Source organism: Kwoniella shandongensis, chromosome 9 (assembly GCF_008629635.2).
Source record: "Kwoniella shandongensis chromosome 9, complete sequence".
NCBI lineage: Eukaryota > Fungi > Basidiomycota > Tremellomycetes > Tremellales > Cryptococcaceae > Kwoniella > Kwoniella shandongensis.
The window spans coordinates 405,545-424,712 of record NC_089295.1 but is presented as its reverse complement, the minus strand read 5'-3'; the positions used below and the strand labels follow the sequence as shown (position 1 = coordinate 424,712).

General features: G+C 49.2%; 4 protein-coding genes across 4 annotated transcripts; 1 reads left to right on the top strand and 3 right to left on the bottom strand.

Moving 5' to 3' along the window:
- Window positions 1-5,964: 5,964 nt before the first annotated feature.
- On the bottom strand, window positions 5,965-12,954 carry CI109_105091 (uncharacterized protein; the record flags this gene model as incomplete). The annotated part of the gene is made up of 36 exons (XM_032005458.1): window positions 5,965-6,075; window positions 6,145-6,327; window positions 6,396-6,733; window positions 6,796-6,823; window positions 6,881-7,387; window positions 7,440-7,454; window positions 7,513-7,636; window positions 7,694-7,710; window positions 7,764-7,802; window positions 7,857-7,940; window positions 8,000-8,079; window positions 8,137-8,196; window positions 8,261-8,298; window positions 8,364-8,433; window positions 8,492-8,731; window positions 8,791-8,847; window positions 8,904-9,002; window positions 9,057-9,327; window positions 9,387-9,543; window positions 9,604-9,614; window positions 9,671-9,728; window positions 9,778-10,315; window positions 10,363-10,429; window positions 10,487-10,589; window positions 10,648-10,723; window positions 10,776-10,851; window positions 10,905-10,913; window positions 10,974-11,045; window positions 11,123-11,210; window positions 11,268-11,361; window positions 11,416-11,557; window positions 11,612-11,680; window positions 11,728-11,812; window positions 11,878-12,170; window positions 12,233-12,493; window positions 12,553-12,954. 36 exons carry the CDS (start codon window positions 12,952-12,954, stop codon window positions 5,965-5,967), a joined length of 4,962 nt encoding a protein of 1,653 aa, XP_031860177.1.
- Window positions 12,955-13,530: 576 nt separating this feature from the next.
- CI109_105090 (uncharacterized protein) lies at window positions 13,531-14,882 on the top strand (the record flags this gene model as incomplete). Its single annotated transcript, XM_032005459.1, has 7 exons — window positions 13,531-13,608; window positions 13,749-13,828; window positions 13,923-14,024; window positions 14,288-14,369; window positions 14,435-14,574; window positions 14,668-14,784; window positions 14,855-14,882. 7 exons carry the CDS (start codon window positions 13,531-13,533, stop codon window positions 14,880-14,882), a joined length of 627 nt encoding a protein of 208 aa, XP_031860178.1.
- A 456-nt stretch (window positions 14,883-15,338) lies between these two features.
- CI109_105089 (uncharacterized protein) lies at window positions 15,339-16,582 on the bottom strand (the record flags this gene model as incomplete). Its single annotated transcript, XM_032005460.1, has 3 exons — window positions 15,339-15,494; window positions 15,740-15,974; window positions 16,155-16,582. 3 exons carry the CDS (start codon window positions 16,580-16,582, stop codon window positions 15,339-15,341), a joined length of 819 nt encoding a protein of 272 aa, XP_031860179.1.
- Window positions 16,583-17,378: 796 nt separating this feature from the next.
- Window positions 17,379-18,871, bottom strand: CI109_105088 (uncharacterized protein; the record flags this gene model as incomplete). Its single annotated transcript, XM_032005461.1, has 9 exons — window positions 17,379-17,434; window positions 17,508-17,668; window positions 17,729-17,825; window positions 17,887-17,934; window positions 17,986-18,075; window positions 18,177-18,338; window positions 18,412-18,455; window positions 18,521-18,577; window positions 18,651-18,871. 9 exons carry the CDS (start codon window positions 18,869-18,871, stop codon window positions 17,379-17,381), a joined length of 936 nt encoding a protein of 311 aa, XP_031860180.1.
- Between the last annotated feature and the right edge of the window lie 297 nt (window positions 18,872-19,168).

Below are 19,168 nucleotides of genomic sequence, written 5' to 3'. Positions count from 1 at the left end.
AGAGTCACTATTGATGGTAATAACGTGAAGATGACAAGTGGCCGATCGTACCAGGAGATGAACGAGAGACAATAGATGGGAGCTGGTGTGTAATGTGCGTAACTTTTGGTTTCGGATCGGGTTTCGGGCGTTAAAAGGGAGTTTACAAAAAGAGATGGAAAGACAAGAGGGATCTACAGCCTTGGCGGGTAGTTTGTTGAACTGAAAAAAAACAGCACGATGCGATACAATAACGATGGATTAGACAGAGTAAATGGTTGGGAAGAAAATGTGATGAATAAGATGGAGCGTGCAGAGGGGAAACAGAGCTGTACGAGTGAGGTGGAATGGAACGTGTGTATGTATATATCGATATGCTGCGGTCGATTGGTGCGAAGTATTGGTAGGCGGTGGTATCACGCGGAATTGATCGGTGATATTCTGTCCAGGGTTGACGATCGAGAAGGGCTGTGGGTGAGGTTGCTAACCTCCGCAATGGCGCGAGATGCAATTAAGTGAGCATGTGAGGTGGATCTGGGAGCCAGATTCGGAGTGTAACCGAGGGGCAAGACTGGCCGACGGAAGGAACAGCGCGAATTGATCACCTGGCGGCGTCGAAAGGTCGGTTGGTCGGTTGGTCGGTTGACGCGGTGTGCTGCTTGCTTGGGGCGAGATAGGCGAATGATCGGGCGGGAAAAGGAGCTTCCGACGTAGCGTAATGGGCGTAGGGCAAGGGGCAACGACTAATATAAGTCTAAGGGTTATTAACAAACAGGCAAGCAAGCACCCAGAAAAAGAAACGACAAGAGCAAATCCAGGCAAAGGCGGCAATAATCGATTGTGGATAATAAGAGAAAATAACGTTATGTCTTGTTGGAAGTGAGTTCGGTGGTACCGAGGACAGAAGTGGATTTCTCGTTCCCGCGCGTGATTTTTCAACCGAACCGTCTTATGCCTTTTTGATCCAATCTCGTTATTGTTATTGTTGTTGGGGAACCGACAGTGGGTTACTGTACGATTGCTGGACAGGTGCACGGAAGGAAAAAAGAGAAAGGAGAACACAAAGAGTCTCCGATCTGCGAGGAGATTAATGATGTACTATTTTGCCAATCAATCGCAGCCAGATCAGATGGCATAATCCAGGACCTAATGTACGCGTCCAGGCCTCATACCTTGTGATACCTGACTACTGTATCTGCCGGGCTTATGTGTGAGTGGGTGGGTGGGTGTCTAGGTGTCGTTTCAACCTGTTCACATGAGAGCGGGGACTGAGTGTATCTAGACACCGCTGTGGATAGCTCGGTAAGGGTACATCCAATAGTCCGAAAAGATACCGTTAGGGTCTATCGGGGTCCGACCCGCCGACCGATCTACCTGCTACCGTCGTTGCCCTGATCAATGTGCCCTGTCTCATGTGAGGTGAGATGTCGTACAACGCACAAACGCACGATTGTCAGTATGTACTCCTGTCTATATTCCGCCTACGCTTTCTTTCTCTCCAAAAGAGGAAGGAGGAAACAAAAAATCACATTTAATGGAAAGGGCCACACCATGGGGCATACGAGCAGATAGATACGCGTGCATCACAAGGCTCACCATACAGCAGACAGGGGGCCCTGTTTGATTCTTAGCATGTTCCTGTGCAGTGCGGCTCCTGATGGGCCCATCAGGGTAACAAAGTGAAGTGTCCTGGTAAGTGTGCCATTCGTGTGAATCATCGTGTGGAAATAAACTTCTTCCCCTGCGACACCATCAAAGACCCGAAAAGTGAAGATGGCATGGAATGAGCGTAGATCGCTTCTCAGATCGAAAATGACCAAATAACCCTAAATCAACCAAATAGACTTGCAGATCTCGTTCTCGACAGAATAACAAATCCCTACAATCGTTATTATACGAATCACTCGGGTCACCGAAAGAGCAGAGGAATGAACCAACCCTCCATTTTGCGCCAAGCATATTTGATCGGACTCTTATCGGTCAAATTTCCTTTTGCAAGACATTCCAACGGAATTCATATTTTCATTCCTGCTCTTGCTGACGCCTCCACTCAAACTCCCACCGTCCATCCCATCCCATTCCTCATTCCTCAGCTTCACAGACCGGTCTTAGCGCAAAGGTAAATGTTAGTAGTCCCTTTTGAGTAGTGAGATTATTCGGTTCAAGACAGGTCAGGGTAGAACAAGGATAATAACGTTATCCGTCGATCACTTGTTCATTCTCCCATAAACAGCATGCCCATCCTGTAATATCACAATTGTGAAAAGGTACCTCCGAGTAGGAGAGACGCAGGTGGTTCCGTCTTGCTTGTGATCGCAGGATGTCTGTCCACTCGTCTCGTCCCCGATTTTGGAACAAAGCTGGAATCTTGTTTCCTGGTCCCTTTTTTGACCACTTCCGATACCCCCTGACGTTAGTTACATTCGGCGGCCGTTGGTTCACGCGACAATTTATCGTTGCAACCAAGTTCCAAGTTCCAAGATCGGCGGCGGATCATGCAAATGGCGTGCTCGGCAGGAACTCAACTCGCTGCTATGATCGCGCCGCTGCGAGTAGCCATCTACGCAAGGAAGACAGAATTGGCCAAGACATACGAACGTTGGTACGCTCACACCGGGAACAAGAGGTCCTTCTTGCAGAGTCGTGCTCTACCCGTGCTCTGCACGCAATTACGTATAGCAGCAGCCACAAATGAAGACACGACCCTGTGAGTGCGTCAGAGTGGTCAGATTTGACAACGCAATCATGTAATTAAGCATGTATTGCTGGTTTTTTCCGCGTGCCCAAGACAACAAAACATACTTTGTTCATCGGTCGGGGAGACTCCGTTGTTCTTCCGTGCTCGCGAGATCGACCGAAAGCCCAACTGACCGACGCGGCTACACAGTGACTGACCGATCGATCTCGTTACCGTTTTCGTTTTTCTGTCTTTCCTTTACGTTCTCGGTAACATAGTGAGACCTGGGCAGCTGATCGACATACGACTTACCGTAACGAGACAAGGGTAACCCAGCCCCCGTGTTAAACTGATGGTGCTTAATGGTTCAAGGTATTTCACGGTACATCAATAATGTCGTAAGAATCGATCTGATCTGTCTTTTGATAGACACGTACGAACTGGGTTAGACATACGCACATGCAGCACAATGGCGCACCCAAAGCTCAGGAGTGCTCCTCCCACAACGGCAATGCCGCAAGGCAGTGGTGAACTCCTACTCTGGGATTCTGGGACACTGTGAATATGAACAGCAGCCGCTGATCACGTTTGAATTACGGCCACCTCCCCGAGGTTCCGCTGGAATATTTAAGGTTGTAGATCCAGGGACAGAACCAACGCGGAATCAGAACACCAAACGGGAACCGGGCGTTGAGAATCGGGCGGGACAGAGGGTATGTCACCTTTATCCGGAGTTATTCCTATCACTCAGGTGGAAGTGGCACCCTCCAGCAGTGCTGAATTGCGTTCCTCGCTTCAAATAAAACAAACGCCCGCATGCAACACCGCTATCTCTGCAAAACTCAAGTCAAGCGTGTGGTCTCGTCGGGTCTGTATCGAGTTTCATCGTGAAATCATGTCATGTGCGGCCTTTGGAGCATAGATAGATCGCTCACACGCGCTGACCTTTTAAACTCGAATCACGGTTTTCCCGGATACTGTAGCGCGCAGCAAGAGAAGAGTCTAGAACCGCCACACGGAGATTTTTTCCCTCCTCCCTCTCCGTCAAGCCCCATCCATGGTTATCCGACGAATCGCTTGGTACGATGCGGCGCCGCCTTCTTCTTTCCCTGTCCGGTTGCTAGTCCTGACCTGTTCTTGCCTACCTGACCTAATCTTTGGATCTGCCTCTTCGGCGAATGCCCGTTTTCCTGACCGGAATGTCCGTTTCTGTTACCTGTGACGCTCCTCATTGTCTCTTCGCGTCCTTTGTTGTGGCAAATCGATAAATCGGCTCCAGATAAGTAAAAGTGGATCCTGTGGCAGTGAGGTCGCTTTCGGAGGGTCGCGTCCGACGGTCCTATAGCATTGCGCGTTCAGACTTGCCCGTGCATAGGTTATCATATGCTTGTCGAGGCGGACGTGTTTGCCACGAAGGGTGAAAGGAATCGAAGGGGAGAGGCATAAACATGTCAGCGCAAGTATCATGTAGGTCGCTCAGAGAATTTACAAGAAAGACGACACCTCGACTTGCATCCAATGACCTCATCATTATGGGAAAGGACACCAGTGGGGGAAGAAAAGAAACCTTCCGATATGGCAAACACCATTGGACGGAAGAGCGATGTCAATTAGTAGGTCATGTGGCTATGATGTCTTGCATGTTAATTTCGGTTGCACTGACAACGGAGACTAAAAGCACAACTTTTCCCACGTCCAAGACACACGAATGAGGCAGGCAAGAATCACTGTATGTTGTGCTCGGACTTGCCTTTTTGCCGGAACACTGTGCCAGAAAAACAATGGGATAGCCTCAACGTTGGGGTGTCATTGCTGCGGAAATGTGGAGTACGCGCAAGGTTGTGTTATAAGCTTGTTCGGTACCCAAGCGATTCAGGAGTAAGTTACAGGTAAGAGGGCACTGTCCTCGTTCTGCTCCAAGACCATAAGTGGCAATCACAAGAGTGATCCACTCGTCAGCTTCAGATCCGCACGTCTGGTGACAGTATGCCTCACATACTTGATGCGTTCAATTAAAAAGCAGGCCAGCGCGCTTTGTTGCAGTTCACCAGCCAGATGATCGATGAGAAAAGCGCAAGAATGTGGCCTTTAGAAGGAAAAGGGTTCCTGGCAACTAAAACAGTGGAGTAAGTTAGATAAGTCATTGTTGCGTCACCTTGCTTCGATTAAAGGCTCGACCTGCTTTATGCTTATTTTGCATAACACAGACTTAGATACCATCCATACTTCATAGCATGATATGTTTGAAAAGCTCGTTGAGAGGGCCTGAAAGCTGTCGAGGGCCGCCCAGATCCAAATCGGTCGTGGTCAACCAACTTGCAATATACCAAAATCCTCGGCTTTCTTTCCTGCGAAACAGGATTACATTCATCATTGTTCGTCACTGTAGTGTCGCGTATCAACTGGTGTGGTCGGCAGTTCGTATGATCATCGTATCTAGCCACGCACAACGCAATTGATCTCCGGAAACGGTGATGACAGGTTTTAGCGAACTGGGCTGGGACTCGCAGAAATAATTTGGCACACAGATCTCATCCAATCGTGAGTCGTCTCGGGGCAGATCGACTACTGTACAAACCAAATGACTACAGCAGATTCGCTCTTCCCATCGAACCGTACTGTATCTCGTCGTGATCTCTGAGTCTTCGTTCGAGTCGTTCGCTGGGAGTGGATTTCTGACTTGACTCATACTGTAGACTCACCTCAATCCCCTCCTTATATTGGGAATTACGGGGTGCAATTCCAGTCTCAGTCGTCCCAAATCCACTTCCACTTCAGCCCCTCGGACTGTCCGGGCTCCGGCGAGAAGAGTCGAGTCAGAGAATTAAGTACAGAGTCCGGCTTGGTTTCAACAGTGATTGATTTTCATGCAGAACAGAAGGACACGTCGTACCAACTCGACGCCGATGTATGAAGAAATGACAGTTTCACGGAAGCCCGTGAAATCTGCTTCGGTACAGTCAGCCGTGAGATCTCTTCACCCATCTATGGATTCGTTAATTGACCAAAATCATTGGCATGCAGCACGACCCCTGACCCTATATGGCACTGCACGTTCACTGTACCGCAATTCCTCACAAGTAGATGCTTTTCGGACCTCTTGTGAAGGATTGGTTCATGTAGAAAGGTCAGCGGCGAATGGCCACTCCAACTCATGATGTGGTGCAGTTCGTCGTGAGTACCCTGGTCACCCTTCCGTAGAGCAGCATACTTGACGAATTCCTTCGTATGCATCATCCATTTTCACTCTACAATACATCACTCCACCGTAAGATTGTATTTCTAGTGGCTAGATGCGCATAGACAATCTACTCTTTCTCCGTCTGCTCTTTCTTCTCCGCAGCTTTGTAAAGATCCCTGTACTTGCCCGACTTCTCACAAAGAGATTTGAAAAGCGATCCATCCTTACGCAAGAGATTCTACCACAGAAATGAGTCCTATCAGCTACTCGACTCAAGATCGTAGGGAGCAATTGATGTGACACTCACAATTGGGGTGTCGAATTCGGCTATTCTTCCATCCGACAACACCAAAAGGCGATCATAGTCAATGACAGAAGATAGACGATGTGCGATGGTCAACAGTGTTGACGATTTGAACTCGGATCGAATAGCGGTTTGGATCGCTTCGTCAGTAGCAAAATCGACAGAAGCAGTAGCTTCGTCCATGATCTACAACACGAGAATCCCATCAGTCAACACCCTGAATTTAAAACTGCAGGCGGTCATCGACCACTCACGATCAAGTTCGATCGTCTCAACAACGCTCTCGCCATGGCGACAAGTTGTCTTTGACCCTGAGAGAAGTTACTCCCACCAGCTGAGACTTCCGTAGTCAACGTGATGGTTACTTTTCCTCCGACAGCAGTGCTAGATCCGGCCAAAGACGGAGCTTTCGAGTCATCCGCAGGTTCCGCTGATAACGCTGTGAGTCGGGCATTCGACGCTACCCGACTTGGTACACGGCTGTCTTGAGGACCGAGATTGACACGAGATAACGCGTCGAGAAGCTCTTCGTCGGTGTGCTCCTTGAAGGGGTCGAGGTTCTCACGGACAGTACCGGAGAACAGAACAGCATCTGTCAGAACGTGTCAGTCCGACCCACATGAAGTTTGATAGACGGGGAGCTTCTCGACGTACCTTGAGGAATGTAGGTGATACGAGAACGCTACATAAGTGTATGATCAGTACCTAGCCAAGCTCCCAAGCAGAGTGGTCAACTCACTAAATCATCCACGCCGATCTTGGTGATATCAATACCGTCCAACCAAATACTACCGGAACTAGGATCGGTAAACCTCAGAAGGGTCATGGCCAAAGTACTCTTCCCGCTTCCCGTCCTTCCGATCAATCCGATTTTTTCTCCAGCCTTAATCTCAAATGATCCCTTGAAGACGGTCGGGAGATCCGGCGCATACTTGATCTCGAGATCCCTAATGCTAAGGAAGTCTGACGCGCCATTATTAGACGGCCAGTAGGCGGGAGGGCGGTTGTTTGGGATGACGGAGGGAGGCTCTTGAGGGATATGAAGGTACTCTTGGATACGCTCGACCGAGTTGAAGTCCATCTCGAGGGATCCCCAGAATCTGGAAACCCAGTAGCATCCTGAAACAAATGATTGTGCTGACACAATGGCCATACCCGCAGATCCTGCCGGGACAGCACCACTCAAGGCGAGAAGTGTTGTCAATCCGACAGACACGGCACCGAGCAAGTCGAAACGGACAAGCAGCTAGAACGAATGTCAGTTACTAGAACCTGGCCACGATGCAGGCGCATCTCACCCATCTGTTCATCATCTGCATTAAGATAATGGTGAGCTCAGGCATCGTTTGGTAGCCGGGCGATAACACGTACCCAGTAGTAATAATGCGCCTGAAGAGTCTTGTCAATCTGACTACACAGCTGTTCCATGAATCTGGCTTCGACCGAGAACGCTCTGACTGACGTCACACCATCGAGCAGCTCGGCGAACCCGGAGCTGTAAGCATTATAGGTCAGTCTTGATATGAGTGGAGCTTATCGTGTATTGCCTCACAAGATGGGAGATCGAGTCTGCAATCAACATCAGCAAACTGCAAACTTGATAATGATCCGCGCCAACTCACCGTAGCTTCTAGCCGTCTCAGACTTCTGCCGACTCGCAGCTGTACCGCGCATCTCAGTCAGAAGAAGTACAAAGACGATGTTTAAAGACTCACATAGAGTATGGAGTATTGGTAGTATGTATAACTGATCACTGCGGCAGGGACCAAGAACCACGGAATGATGAATGCAACCACGACCTGCAGAAAAGACACGTTAACGCTAAGGTCCAGCTCTGATGGACTGGGTTCAAACTTACAATTGCGCTGACCAAGTTTGCAAAGTAAACGATGACGATTTCGAGTGATTGATTCAGCGACCCATCGAGGGTTTCGACATCTATACGAAACCATCAGATGATGATTGAGCACAACAGCAGTCGCACACAGTACGGACCTTTCGAGAAACGGTTGATGATTCGTCCAAGAGGAGTAACATTGAAAAATCGCACAGTCGCTGTGTCGTATTAGTAGTAAATGAGCGACAGTCATCGGTCGTTATGGATCACGACTGAACTCACCTCGCAAAACACTGTCCAAGAGACGGTCGTGTAGCGTACTGTATACAAATACAGCAAGTAAGCAAGTAAGCAATGGGCCATCTTCGCCGTGCGTAGAACGTACAGAGCAGCCCTATAAGATCCCCAAGATCCTACGATACCTGATAAGATACCGAGAACCGCCGAGCCCAATGCTACAATGGTATCAGCGATCTGTGATTGCGACATGTCGAAGTCCTTCTGTGTACTCACTGATAGCTGAATATACGATCAAGTAGAAGTGGGGGTTCGATTGAGCAGGTGGATAATGCGGTTTCCAGCCCATGGCTCCAATATTCTCTACACTGCTGATATTGGCCGACAACACATTTGTAGAGTGATGTAAGACATGATGGTGTAGATCCGAGTGATAGAATCGCTGAGCGTGATGAGATATAACAGGCTTGATCATGGTGAACAAAGTTTGATGTGAAGTCAATTCGGTAGTGTATGCTAAGATGTCATGAAATGGATGAGCACACGATCTGACGTTTTGCAAATCCGTGACTCACCCTCTCCCCAGACTTTGAGCCAATATCTCTCTCCTACACTGGCGAATTGAGAAAGGACTGAGAAGTACTGATAAGCTGACCGCTATCGACGTCAACGGAGCTCAATAGCTCACTAAGAATGACAAGTGTCCAGAACCATGTGATATAGGTCGCGGCCTTAATGTAGAGCTTGTATGTTTCCCACTTGACACTACCGATTGTTCTTTCTTCATCTGTTATGAGGTCAGTACCTTGTTATACTTGCACAGCATCCTCATCCAGCTAACCTTGAACAAGCTTCTTGCCGGGACCCTTGGTTTTCTTTGGCTTCTTCTCATCGCCTTCTTCTGTCGCCTGAGCTTCCTTGTCCGCCTCGTCATCCGCCGTCACCGGTTCGGCGGCATGAGCTTCCGCTTCTTCGATCGCAACAAGACCGTCAAGCTCGCCGTTTGCACGCAGTTCGTCAGGCGTACCCTGGGCATCGATTCGACCGTCTACGATTCGAACGATATACTTGGACGAAGGAAGGAGGAGCTCAACGTGGTGCGAGACCAGGATCTATGCAGCATATCAAAGTTAGCGGAATATGTTCCAGATCAACGTCCACATCAACTGACGATTGTACGGTCCTTCATGATCGGTCCATTCAGGCATTTCTCAGTGAGATGTTTAGCAGTGTGGGAGTCAACAGCTGCTAAAGGGTCATCGAGAAGCACATGTCGAGTGTAGGAGTACACCGCACGAGCAAGCGCAACTCGAGCTTTTTGACCACCGCTATAAGGGGAGTAGGGATGTCAGGACATACGTATGCAGCAAAAAGCAATGTCTACGGACCTGAGTGAGATCTATATACGTTGCCGGAAGTCAGCCTGTGTCTCTCATTGTAATTTATACAACTCACTCCTTTTGCACCAATTTCAGTATCATCGCCATCTTCGAGCATATCCAAGTCCGGGTTCCTACAAATCGTCAGTATGGCCGACTACCTGTCTCCAGGGAGGTACTCACAGAGCACAAGCAGCAAGAACTATATCATATCGTTTCTCGTCATACTTCTCGCCGAACAGGATGTTATCCCTGATTGATTTCTGCTGCAACCAAGGCGTCTGTGCCGCATACGAGATCGAGTTTCGAAGTCCAGTATCGGGATCAACTTGTGTCGTGTTCTTGGGCAGATAGCTTCGTCCTTCTAGCAGTTCCATCTCCCCAAGAAGCGCAGTCAAGATGGCGGACTTTCCAGCACCTGTTGGGCCAGTGACTATCGTGAGTTTACCGAGCGGGAAATCGACGTTCAGGTTAGAGAGCGTGAAGTAAGCAGCCTCTGATGCTGTATCGGAGTCTACTGCCGTGCCCTCCGTACTGTCCGACGAGGTCGGCTGCGCGGCAGAAGTCGTATCTGCGGACTTCCCCTTCTTTGCATCGGGTTCAGCCTGCTCGGTCTGAGTGCCTGTGTTCCAGCGGAAACTCGCATTCTCGAATCCAATCTTAGTCGGCTCCCCCTCGCGAGGATCGGAAGATCGTTTCAATGAGCAGACCCAACCGGGAACTGCTCGTCTGTCAGCTTGGGAGAGCAGCGTATAGGACACAACACACCTTCATCTTCGTTCAAGAAGTCCTCGATACGTTTCACGGATACATGAGCTTGGAGAAGCATGACAGCCTGCAGCTCATCAGCTTTGTGTCACCACGAACAGCTACAATGTAATTTGTGACTTACGAATCTTGGAATGATACCGAGAGGAGCACGCAACATGGAGAATAACGCAATGGAGGTGAAGGCAATCGAGACGGTGAAATCTCGTTTCGCAATGACGATATAACTAGGGTTTGCCCATCAGTATTTTTCACCCAGATGGTCGCAGACTGAGGCCAACGTACCAGAAGAAAGCCACCAATGTCACAAGAATGGGAGCGACTTCCCATACCAGTCCAAGCCAAGTACTGTTGATGATAGCTATGACACGTAGTCAGCGATCAAGCTATTGAGTCACAACTTGAAAGCTCACATCGGATTTTTTGCTTCAATTCCTGCCTTCGTGCATCCGCCGCTCGTTCCTTCCACTGTTCGATCCAAGCGAAGAACTGTGCGATGATATTAGCGAACACGAGGTAGAAGGTAACGTTTGTGCACAAACCTTGATAAACTGCGTGTCGCCCAGGTATTAGCTTCAGTGCGGTCTTAGCCGATACAGCTTGCTACTTACCTGGATAGCCCCGATGAGCTCACTCATGACACTGATTCGTGTATCCCTGGCTTTCAACATTTCACGCGTGATCTAGTGTCAAGTTGTTTAGTCCATCGAGCAATTTTGCACACATTTGGCCAACATAGGATGCAAAGGTGAGAACTCACTGCCATAGACCGTTTTGAGATGAAGGAATTGAGAGGCATGGCAATCGCGAGGATAAAGATACCCGCAAACGCTGACCATCCAAGAATACTGCACGCGATGGGTCAGTGCAGGCCATTGTTCGGTTGAGACCGCAGTGAAGCTCACTTGTACAAGAACAAACTAGCAGCGATCAATTCGAAGGGCGCACTGTACAGGTAGTAAGACGCCGAGATTGTGTTACCGATTCGGGCAGTGTCACCTGGGTACCGGTTCATCAGTTCCTGCTTGCTTTCACGAGCGTTGATTTCCTCACCGGCTATCATGTTAACGACCTTTCCACTCTCCGCACTGCCTTTCTTCTCCTTCTTGTCACCGTCTTTGTCGTTTTCGTCTTCCTTCTTGACGACAATACCTGATGCATCTTTACGTCGGAGAGCCTTGTCGTAGATGGCAGCCTTCGGCGACAGTTAGTTTCGGACGGCAACCATCATAAGAACGATCATACGTACGATCAACTCGGACCTGACCCTGACAGACAATCGACGTCCGTGCCAAAGATGAAGCAAATCAACCAAGGACTGCGCCTTTGTTAGCCTCAGATGGTCAAGGGAAGTGACGCGCTTACTTTTCCACATGAAGCCAAAAATGCAAGGAAGGCGTAGATGTATGCCTTTGATAAAGCTTCTGGTGATCTGGCATCTACTCCGTCTCTGAGAATGTTGTCAACTACCAATGCCTGCTGGATCTCGGCAGACCATCCGAGCTGAGCACTCACAGGATACGCTTCAAGAAGAAGGGTCCAGCGTAGTTGAGAACAACCTGAACGATTGTAAGACTGAAGTCGAGTGCGAAATCCAGCTTGTTCGACAACATGATCTTTCGAAGGAGCGTGCTCGCGGTCAAGCGTCTGAACTTGTCGAAGACGATCGACGATTGCATGGTGAGTGACATGGGGGGCAAATCATCCGGCTCGAGCTCTTGGCTAGCACCAAAGGTAATGAAATCGTTGACCCATCGGAACGAGATCCATGACCAGAGGGTAACATCATCGTCGAGAGCGACCAAGGGCTATCAAGGTCAAACCTGAGTGAGCGGATGCGATATGGCAACAGAAGAGTCGGAAGACATACCAATCGGGCCAAAGTTTCCGGAGAAGCCAATTTCAAGCCTCCGACAACTACAAGGTAGACGCTCGTCGCTGCGATGTTGCAAGATTCGAGGACGAAACGTTCCACCGTCGCCCAAGCAGGGAGTGATCCTCGCGAAGCAGCGATGTACCACGCATTGGCAATGGTGAACGTTGACGCGATCCATAGGAGCAAGACGATAATCGTTGCGGACCAAGGTGGAGTGGTAAGAGGTCTAAAGGTGACTTGGACAAGGAGACCGAGCTACAAATGAGGTGTCTTCAGTCGACTTCCACTTAGGACGGAAGGCATGATCGACTCACCCAAACGACGACCATCCCAGCGGAGAGTAAGATATCCGTAACCTTCTCCCCATCATGGTGTATCACTCGAAGCAAACTCCTTGCAGTGATAGCTGTCCACAGACCCGCCTCGATCGCCGACAATCCAGCAAGCACGATCTGTCTCCACACTCTAGGTCTACGTCGTATCGCTTCTTCTTTCTCGGCAACAGAGGGCGGTCCAGGTGGGACTAGAGAGCGAAGTGTCACAAAGTCCGATGTGAGGGAATAGACACCATTCCGCAAAGACTTGATCAATGGTAAGGAGAAGAAAAGGGGGATAAGGAGGATGACGAGCGATGCGATCGTGCGCACCGTCGCAATGAGGTGAGGTGATATTTCCTGCGAATAAGCATCGTCCGAGATCAGCATGGTGACGGACATGTTGTTACGGATGTGGAAAGGAAGAGAAGAAGACTACGAACTGTTGTATGAGCCAGCATTGTTGTTCACGCTGACTGTTTTGAGTACCTCAGCGTCTTTCAACGAAGCAGAAGAAAGGACAAAGCAACCGAGAACAACACTCGATCGGTCAACGTGAGCGTGAACCTTTTCACCGATTCTCTTATCGGAGGAATCACCGTGGAGGATGCTATGTTTGCTCTTTTCGTGTGAGCGACAGGTGGTGTCGATTCGGATTTAGGGAATCCGGTGCTTTGGATTGCTTAGCAGCACGCCAGATGCTCTCCCTCTTATCGCAGTGACGCCGCTGGTCAACGCGTCTCGTGGATCATTTATAACCCAAAACACGGAAACGACCGATCGACCTCACGTGGTGAACCAATTAAGGCTGTCTGGCGCGCCTAGTTAGCGTACGCCGTCGCCAGACAAATTAGGCACGAATGTGCTGAAACGTCAAAAGTTGCTGCTTCCTTCGACTGTCATTACCTCTGTTTTCATGTTCTGTATCTGAACCTGTGCATAAACAAACGCTGTTACTAACCAATCGCTCAACTCAACATGTCACAAGAATCAGATAGAGAATTGGCTCGATTATGGCGAGTGTCGAGAACGGTGCACGAGATGGTCCGGGACAGGGTGAGTGAGACTTCTTCTCCTCCTGTTACTTTGGCTCGACCTCGTTTCCCTCGAGACATCGAGACGGCCTTCTCTCCTCAGCCAATCATTCTTCCCTTATACTGGCGTGAATTTTGTACTGATGTTGTCGATATATCTAGGGGTACCTGCTTGCCGACTACGAGATCAACGTACCTTTCGACGAGTTCAAGCAAAAGCACGGAGCTACCGGATCAGTCGAGTGAGTTGGATGAGTCTTCCTTACGCTTCAGCAACAACGCCTACAGAATTCGAAATTCGAGTGGGGATGCTGATCTGATGACCATTGTGTACAGCCGAACCAACATGAGCTTCGATGCGCTTCACTCAGAAAACTCGGAGAAGATCTTTGTGTACTTCTGTTCAGAGAAGAACGTCAGTAAGGCGTCAATGAAGACGTGAGTGGAACAGCGGCCGTTCAAGTGGGGATATTGAACGAGAGACGAAGGAAAGCGCGGAGGGGAACTGGTATACAACGTGGGCCATTACCAGGTCACGTTGTCCGGCAAGGAAAGATGAATGCTGGGAATGACTCGTGGACGAGGGGACGTGGTCACTTGCGTCACGGGTGGAGGGAGGACGGAGACCGGACTGTTGAGCAACATTGGGATTGCTCGCACGAAACCCGTGCTGACCTTTCTGCCTATTACCCTCTACTTAGATTTATCGGTTCGATGGACAAAATGGGAGCGAGACGTGGTATGATCATATGGAGTGAAAAGATGTCACCGGCTGCAAAGAAGGTGTGTCTCTAACCTATTCCACTAAGATCGCAGTATGCTGATCAGCCATCTCTCACGTCACGTAGACATTAACGGAGATGGGATCTGAATATTCGTTGGAGGATTTCCCAGAATCAGATTTGCTTGTCAATATTACTCGACATTTCCTCGTTCCGAAACATGTTATCATGAAACCGGACGAGAAATCAGCTCTCATCAAACGATAGTGAGTACCGCCATCATCTTTATACAAAACTAGTCGACTCGTCGACCAAATCAACTTGTTAATGTGCTGCTATATGCTGACTGCTTGCATCAGTCGACTGAAAGAGACGCAATTACCGCGAATCATGATCACGGATCCTGTTGCTAGGTATTATGGTATGAAGAGAGGTCAAGTGATGAAGATTGAAAGAGCGAGTGAGACTGCCGGACGGTGAGTGGTGTCCACCTCATTTTCCCGTTGATATGGGTGGTCACTGATTATCGGTTTACGTGGCCGCCAGATACATCACATACCGTATTTGTATGTGAGCGGGAAAGTATCTCGTATTCGCTATTCTTCGTTTCTCTTCGGTATCTTCTAGCATGGCATGTATAACGTATATTACCACCGCAAATACAATACTCCTCAAATGGTGGTATAAGCAAAAGTCTGACATATTGTCTGTCTCATACAGACGTTCTTTACTTGCAAAGTCACATGCAGTGCATGTGTTGTAAATCTAAGATCACTAAACCCCAAAGTCGAGTAGTTGTGCTGTGTTTGCACCAAACCAGCAGACTAAGCAGAAATGCGAAAGCCTCCAGATGAACATGGTTTACAGCTGAAAGAAACCGAGATGTGAAACCAATAATGAGTACCCCTTATCAGATCGTAACTCCCTCTCAAGTACCCCCTATTTCCTTCTCCATGCAGATCCGCGTGCCCTCTTCCCGTATCTAAGTGATTTGTTCCTCCAACCCCCCAAGTCGTCGAGATAATCTTGCTCAAACTCTCTTATCTAAACCTTCTGCTCCATCATCTCCTGTATCCACCAGCTCCGCAACGACCGTCTCGTAAGCACTAGCTGCTGAAGTCGTCTTGGTAGCTGTTGGAACTCGTCGAACCGCTTTGTCGTCTCGTTGTTTTCGCATCCAAGCGCCCTGGGTGATCAAGCGCACTGTCAGCACAAGTCCTTCCGTATGATGATCGCTCTTCCCTCCCCCGTCACCTCTCTCCTCTACAGCCTCTTAAAAGCAAGGGCGATAGTGACGTGACGTGCTGGTCTGCACAAAACAGAATCCCAAGTGACAGCGTATCCCGTGTCTCCCAGAACCGTCGCAAATGTATTGAGAAGCCACGCTTGTCCAAGGTACAAAACCAGCATATGGTCGAAAACCCCACTCACATCCTTTGGTCTCCTCTTCCTGGCCCATGCTTCTTCCAAAGCTCTCTGCTCCGCTATCCTCTTCTCCAAACCCAGATTTCTCTGATCTGCCGAAGGGTCAAAGACCGGACCACCTGGTTTGAATGGGACCGCACCGCCGGCTGATCCACCGCCTGGTCCATCCACGAGCGCTTCAGTGAGAGGGGGTTCGACGTAGCCTACTCCGGCGAGGGCTGAGAAGAAGACTATTGTGCAGCTGAGTTGAGGACAGGGGTCAGTAAAGGTTTGTTCTGGTCTGAGGTGAGTTCAAATGAAAGAGGCGAGAGCGAAGTGAAAGGATGCAAATAGAGGTGAGTAGTGATGTAATTAAAAGAGGCGAGTGGTTAAGGAAAGGAGGAGGGGTGTATCGATGTCAGGTGGCACTCTACCAACTCACCTGAAGAATACAATCAAGAAAGGTAAATTCCCTCTTCTCACCGCTCTCATGAATCTCGCTCCTATCGCTCTTCCTATTCTCTGGGGTGTCAACCCACCCAACCCGCTCGGTCCACCAGGACCAAGACCAACACCGTGACCTGAGCTCGATCGATCTAACGAACTACTCCCCACTACTCCTGACGAAGAAGGGATCGGTGAATGGAGATGATGATCTCCGAATCCGAAAGTCGGTTTCGTAGGTGACGGACTTGGACTTCGTTGTGTGAGAGTTCGTGTACTCACTCCATTCTCGGCAGAAGTGTATGTAGAAGCATTTCGTGCGTGTCCTTGTCCATGTCCGTGACCATGATTCGATTGACCGGGTTGCGCGAGGTGCGAGGAGGTAGCGAGGTTCGGCGGTAAGTATGTCTCGGAAGAGCTGGACATCTTGGGTGAGGAAGTGAAGAGGTCTTGATGTGGATTGTTGATTTTGATAAGGGAGTGAAAGAAGCGCGGAGAGGAGAGGGAAACGTGGTTGTGGGAGAAAAAGGGTGGAGGAAGTCTATTTCTATGCCAAGAGATGATCCGAGCGTGATTGTCTGTCTGTGTGTGTCAAGTACGGGCTAATGAGCGTGAGGGAGAGGTCGAGATAATGACGAGGCAGAGGGATAGTACATTGAAAGTAATGGAATATGTAGAGGTAAGAGTAGTCGTTATGAATAACTTTGTACAACACCAGACTGACTCTGTTGAATCAAAGTTCACACCTATTACTCTCCTCTACGCTGCGGTGATCCAGGGTAACTTTACATCGTGTAACATACCTCCGAACGCGTGCTTTAACGGCATACTCATATACAGCGGATAGTACGTGTCAACCATATCTGAGCATCTCATCAGGACTGCATCCATCTAGTGATAACTTGCAATATACAAGCATTGTCCATACCTCTACTTATGTACACTACATCTCTCACTATCACACTCTACTTTCTCACCGACAAACCGCGAAAGTGCTAGACCCAACACGTCTCAGTCAAATAGAGCCAGGCACGCATCCAACTCGAGGCTGTCCTGCAAACGCTTTCCATCTTTCTAACTTATTCGACAAACACAAAGAACGACTACTGTATGCAAAGAGAGAAATAGAGTGAGAGAGTTATGTAACCCTCAATTGTCCTTACACTATAAATGATATTCCGAATCTATCTATATACAGATCCACGCGTTGTTTTGATCCTGTTTAGATGGCAACGCATTCGGTACCGTTGGCAGCGAAGCCAGCTTCACAAGTGTAGACTGCGACGGCGAGATGTCAGTCACACTTCCACAGAAGCTAGTGTGAATGGAAGATGAGACAGGTCGGACTCACCAGCGCAAACACCTGACTCGCAACCGACACCCAACACGTTGGGTATCTTGGTACAGTCTACACCTTCGCCGGTGGAGGCACAACCACCGCAAGATTCGAGCTCGGTCTCAAAGTCGATACATTCGTAAGACCATTCACCGCCAGTCGTAGTAGGCACAGTACTAAACGATCATACTGATCAACGGTTGCTCCGACTTTGTTGACAGACTCGCTACACTTACCAGGCGTGAAGAGGACTGGGGCAGTACATCTTGTCGAGGTTAGATTGAGGAAAGAGGGCTATCTGTTCACGAGCCTTGAAGTTACGCTTCCAACTGCCTATTAATGCGAGGCGTCAGATCCATGTGTCGCCGGCTTTGATCCTCCTCAATGCACTCACCACCGCTGACACCTTGCGAAGGACCCGAACCGCCACCGCCACAACATTCTACGACGATCTTCAGCTCATTTCCCACGGGGTATACAGTTTATAACTCACGGTTCTTCTGATCCCAGTCGTCGCAGTCAGGTTCAGGAGATCGAGGGTGATGGGGCTTGCACTTTTGGTGATCCTTGTGCCAGAACCAATCTGCGAAGCAAAAGTCAATATCAACAGGGTTCTTAGCAACAGCCCTTGAGATCCGGGGGAAGTCGTGGCGTGGCCGGCGACAGGGATTGCTCTGTACTCACCAGTGGGACAGGTGATACCCTTCGGGCAAGGACCTGTTGGAGGACTCCAATGCCACGAGTTATCGCAACACGAACTGGATCGATCGTGATACCATTGATCCTGACCACAACCACCACCGTGGTTGGCAACGCATTTTTTCTCGTTCGAATTGAACGTGTAGCCTGGAACGAAACGACGAGTAAGTCAGTGTTTAATTCCATCTTGAGAGACGGACTTTGATGGCCTTGAACTTACCTTCACCACAGTCACACGGGGAGACTTCGGTCTCCGGGACACAGCTGGAAAACAGCAGGATCAGCACACCTTCATGCGCTACGACTAGGGGATGGAAGGTTGTACACACCACTTGGCAGTCTTGTGAGAACCCCAGTTGAAAGGACAAGTCAGGTCTGAAGGAGGTCTACAACCCACATAATATCAGTACGAGTGTCCTTAGCTGATGGGCTGGCAAAGAAAGGAAAACCAGTACATACGGGGTCCTTGTGGAAGACGAAACGCAGAGTGGGTTCCCTTGATATTCTGTGAAGAAGCTACCAGAAGACGAACACGAGTCTCGCTGGGGAGTAGTAGCTTTGGCCTTGATGGAAGAGGAACAACCGAAATTGTACGATGTACGAAGATTGAGGGAGAGACCACCTGCCGAGACGGACGAGGCGAGAGCGAGGAACGCAACGAAGGTGGACTTTGCGAACATGGTGAGGGAGTGATTGAGAGGAAGGTTCGGACAGCCCAAGGAGAAAAATGAAGATGGGAACGGAGATGTACAATGAACGGTGGTGGGAGCCTTGTTCGTTTTAGGAAAGATGAGTTGTTTAACTTGTTATAAGTTGGAAAGCCCTTGTTCTTGTTCGATCAAAACAGGAAGCCAAGACAAGGGGTAATGATAGAGAGATTAAGTGGGATGAAAGGAGCGGACTTTGACTCGAGAAGGATTGTGGGGGGATCAAGTCGAGATCGAAGGAAGTTTTGGCTCATTTATATTTGTTATGGA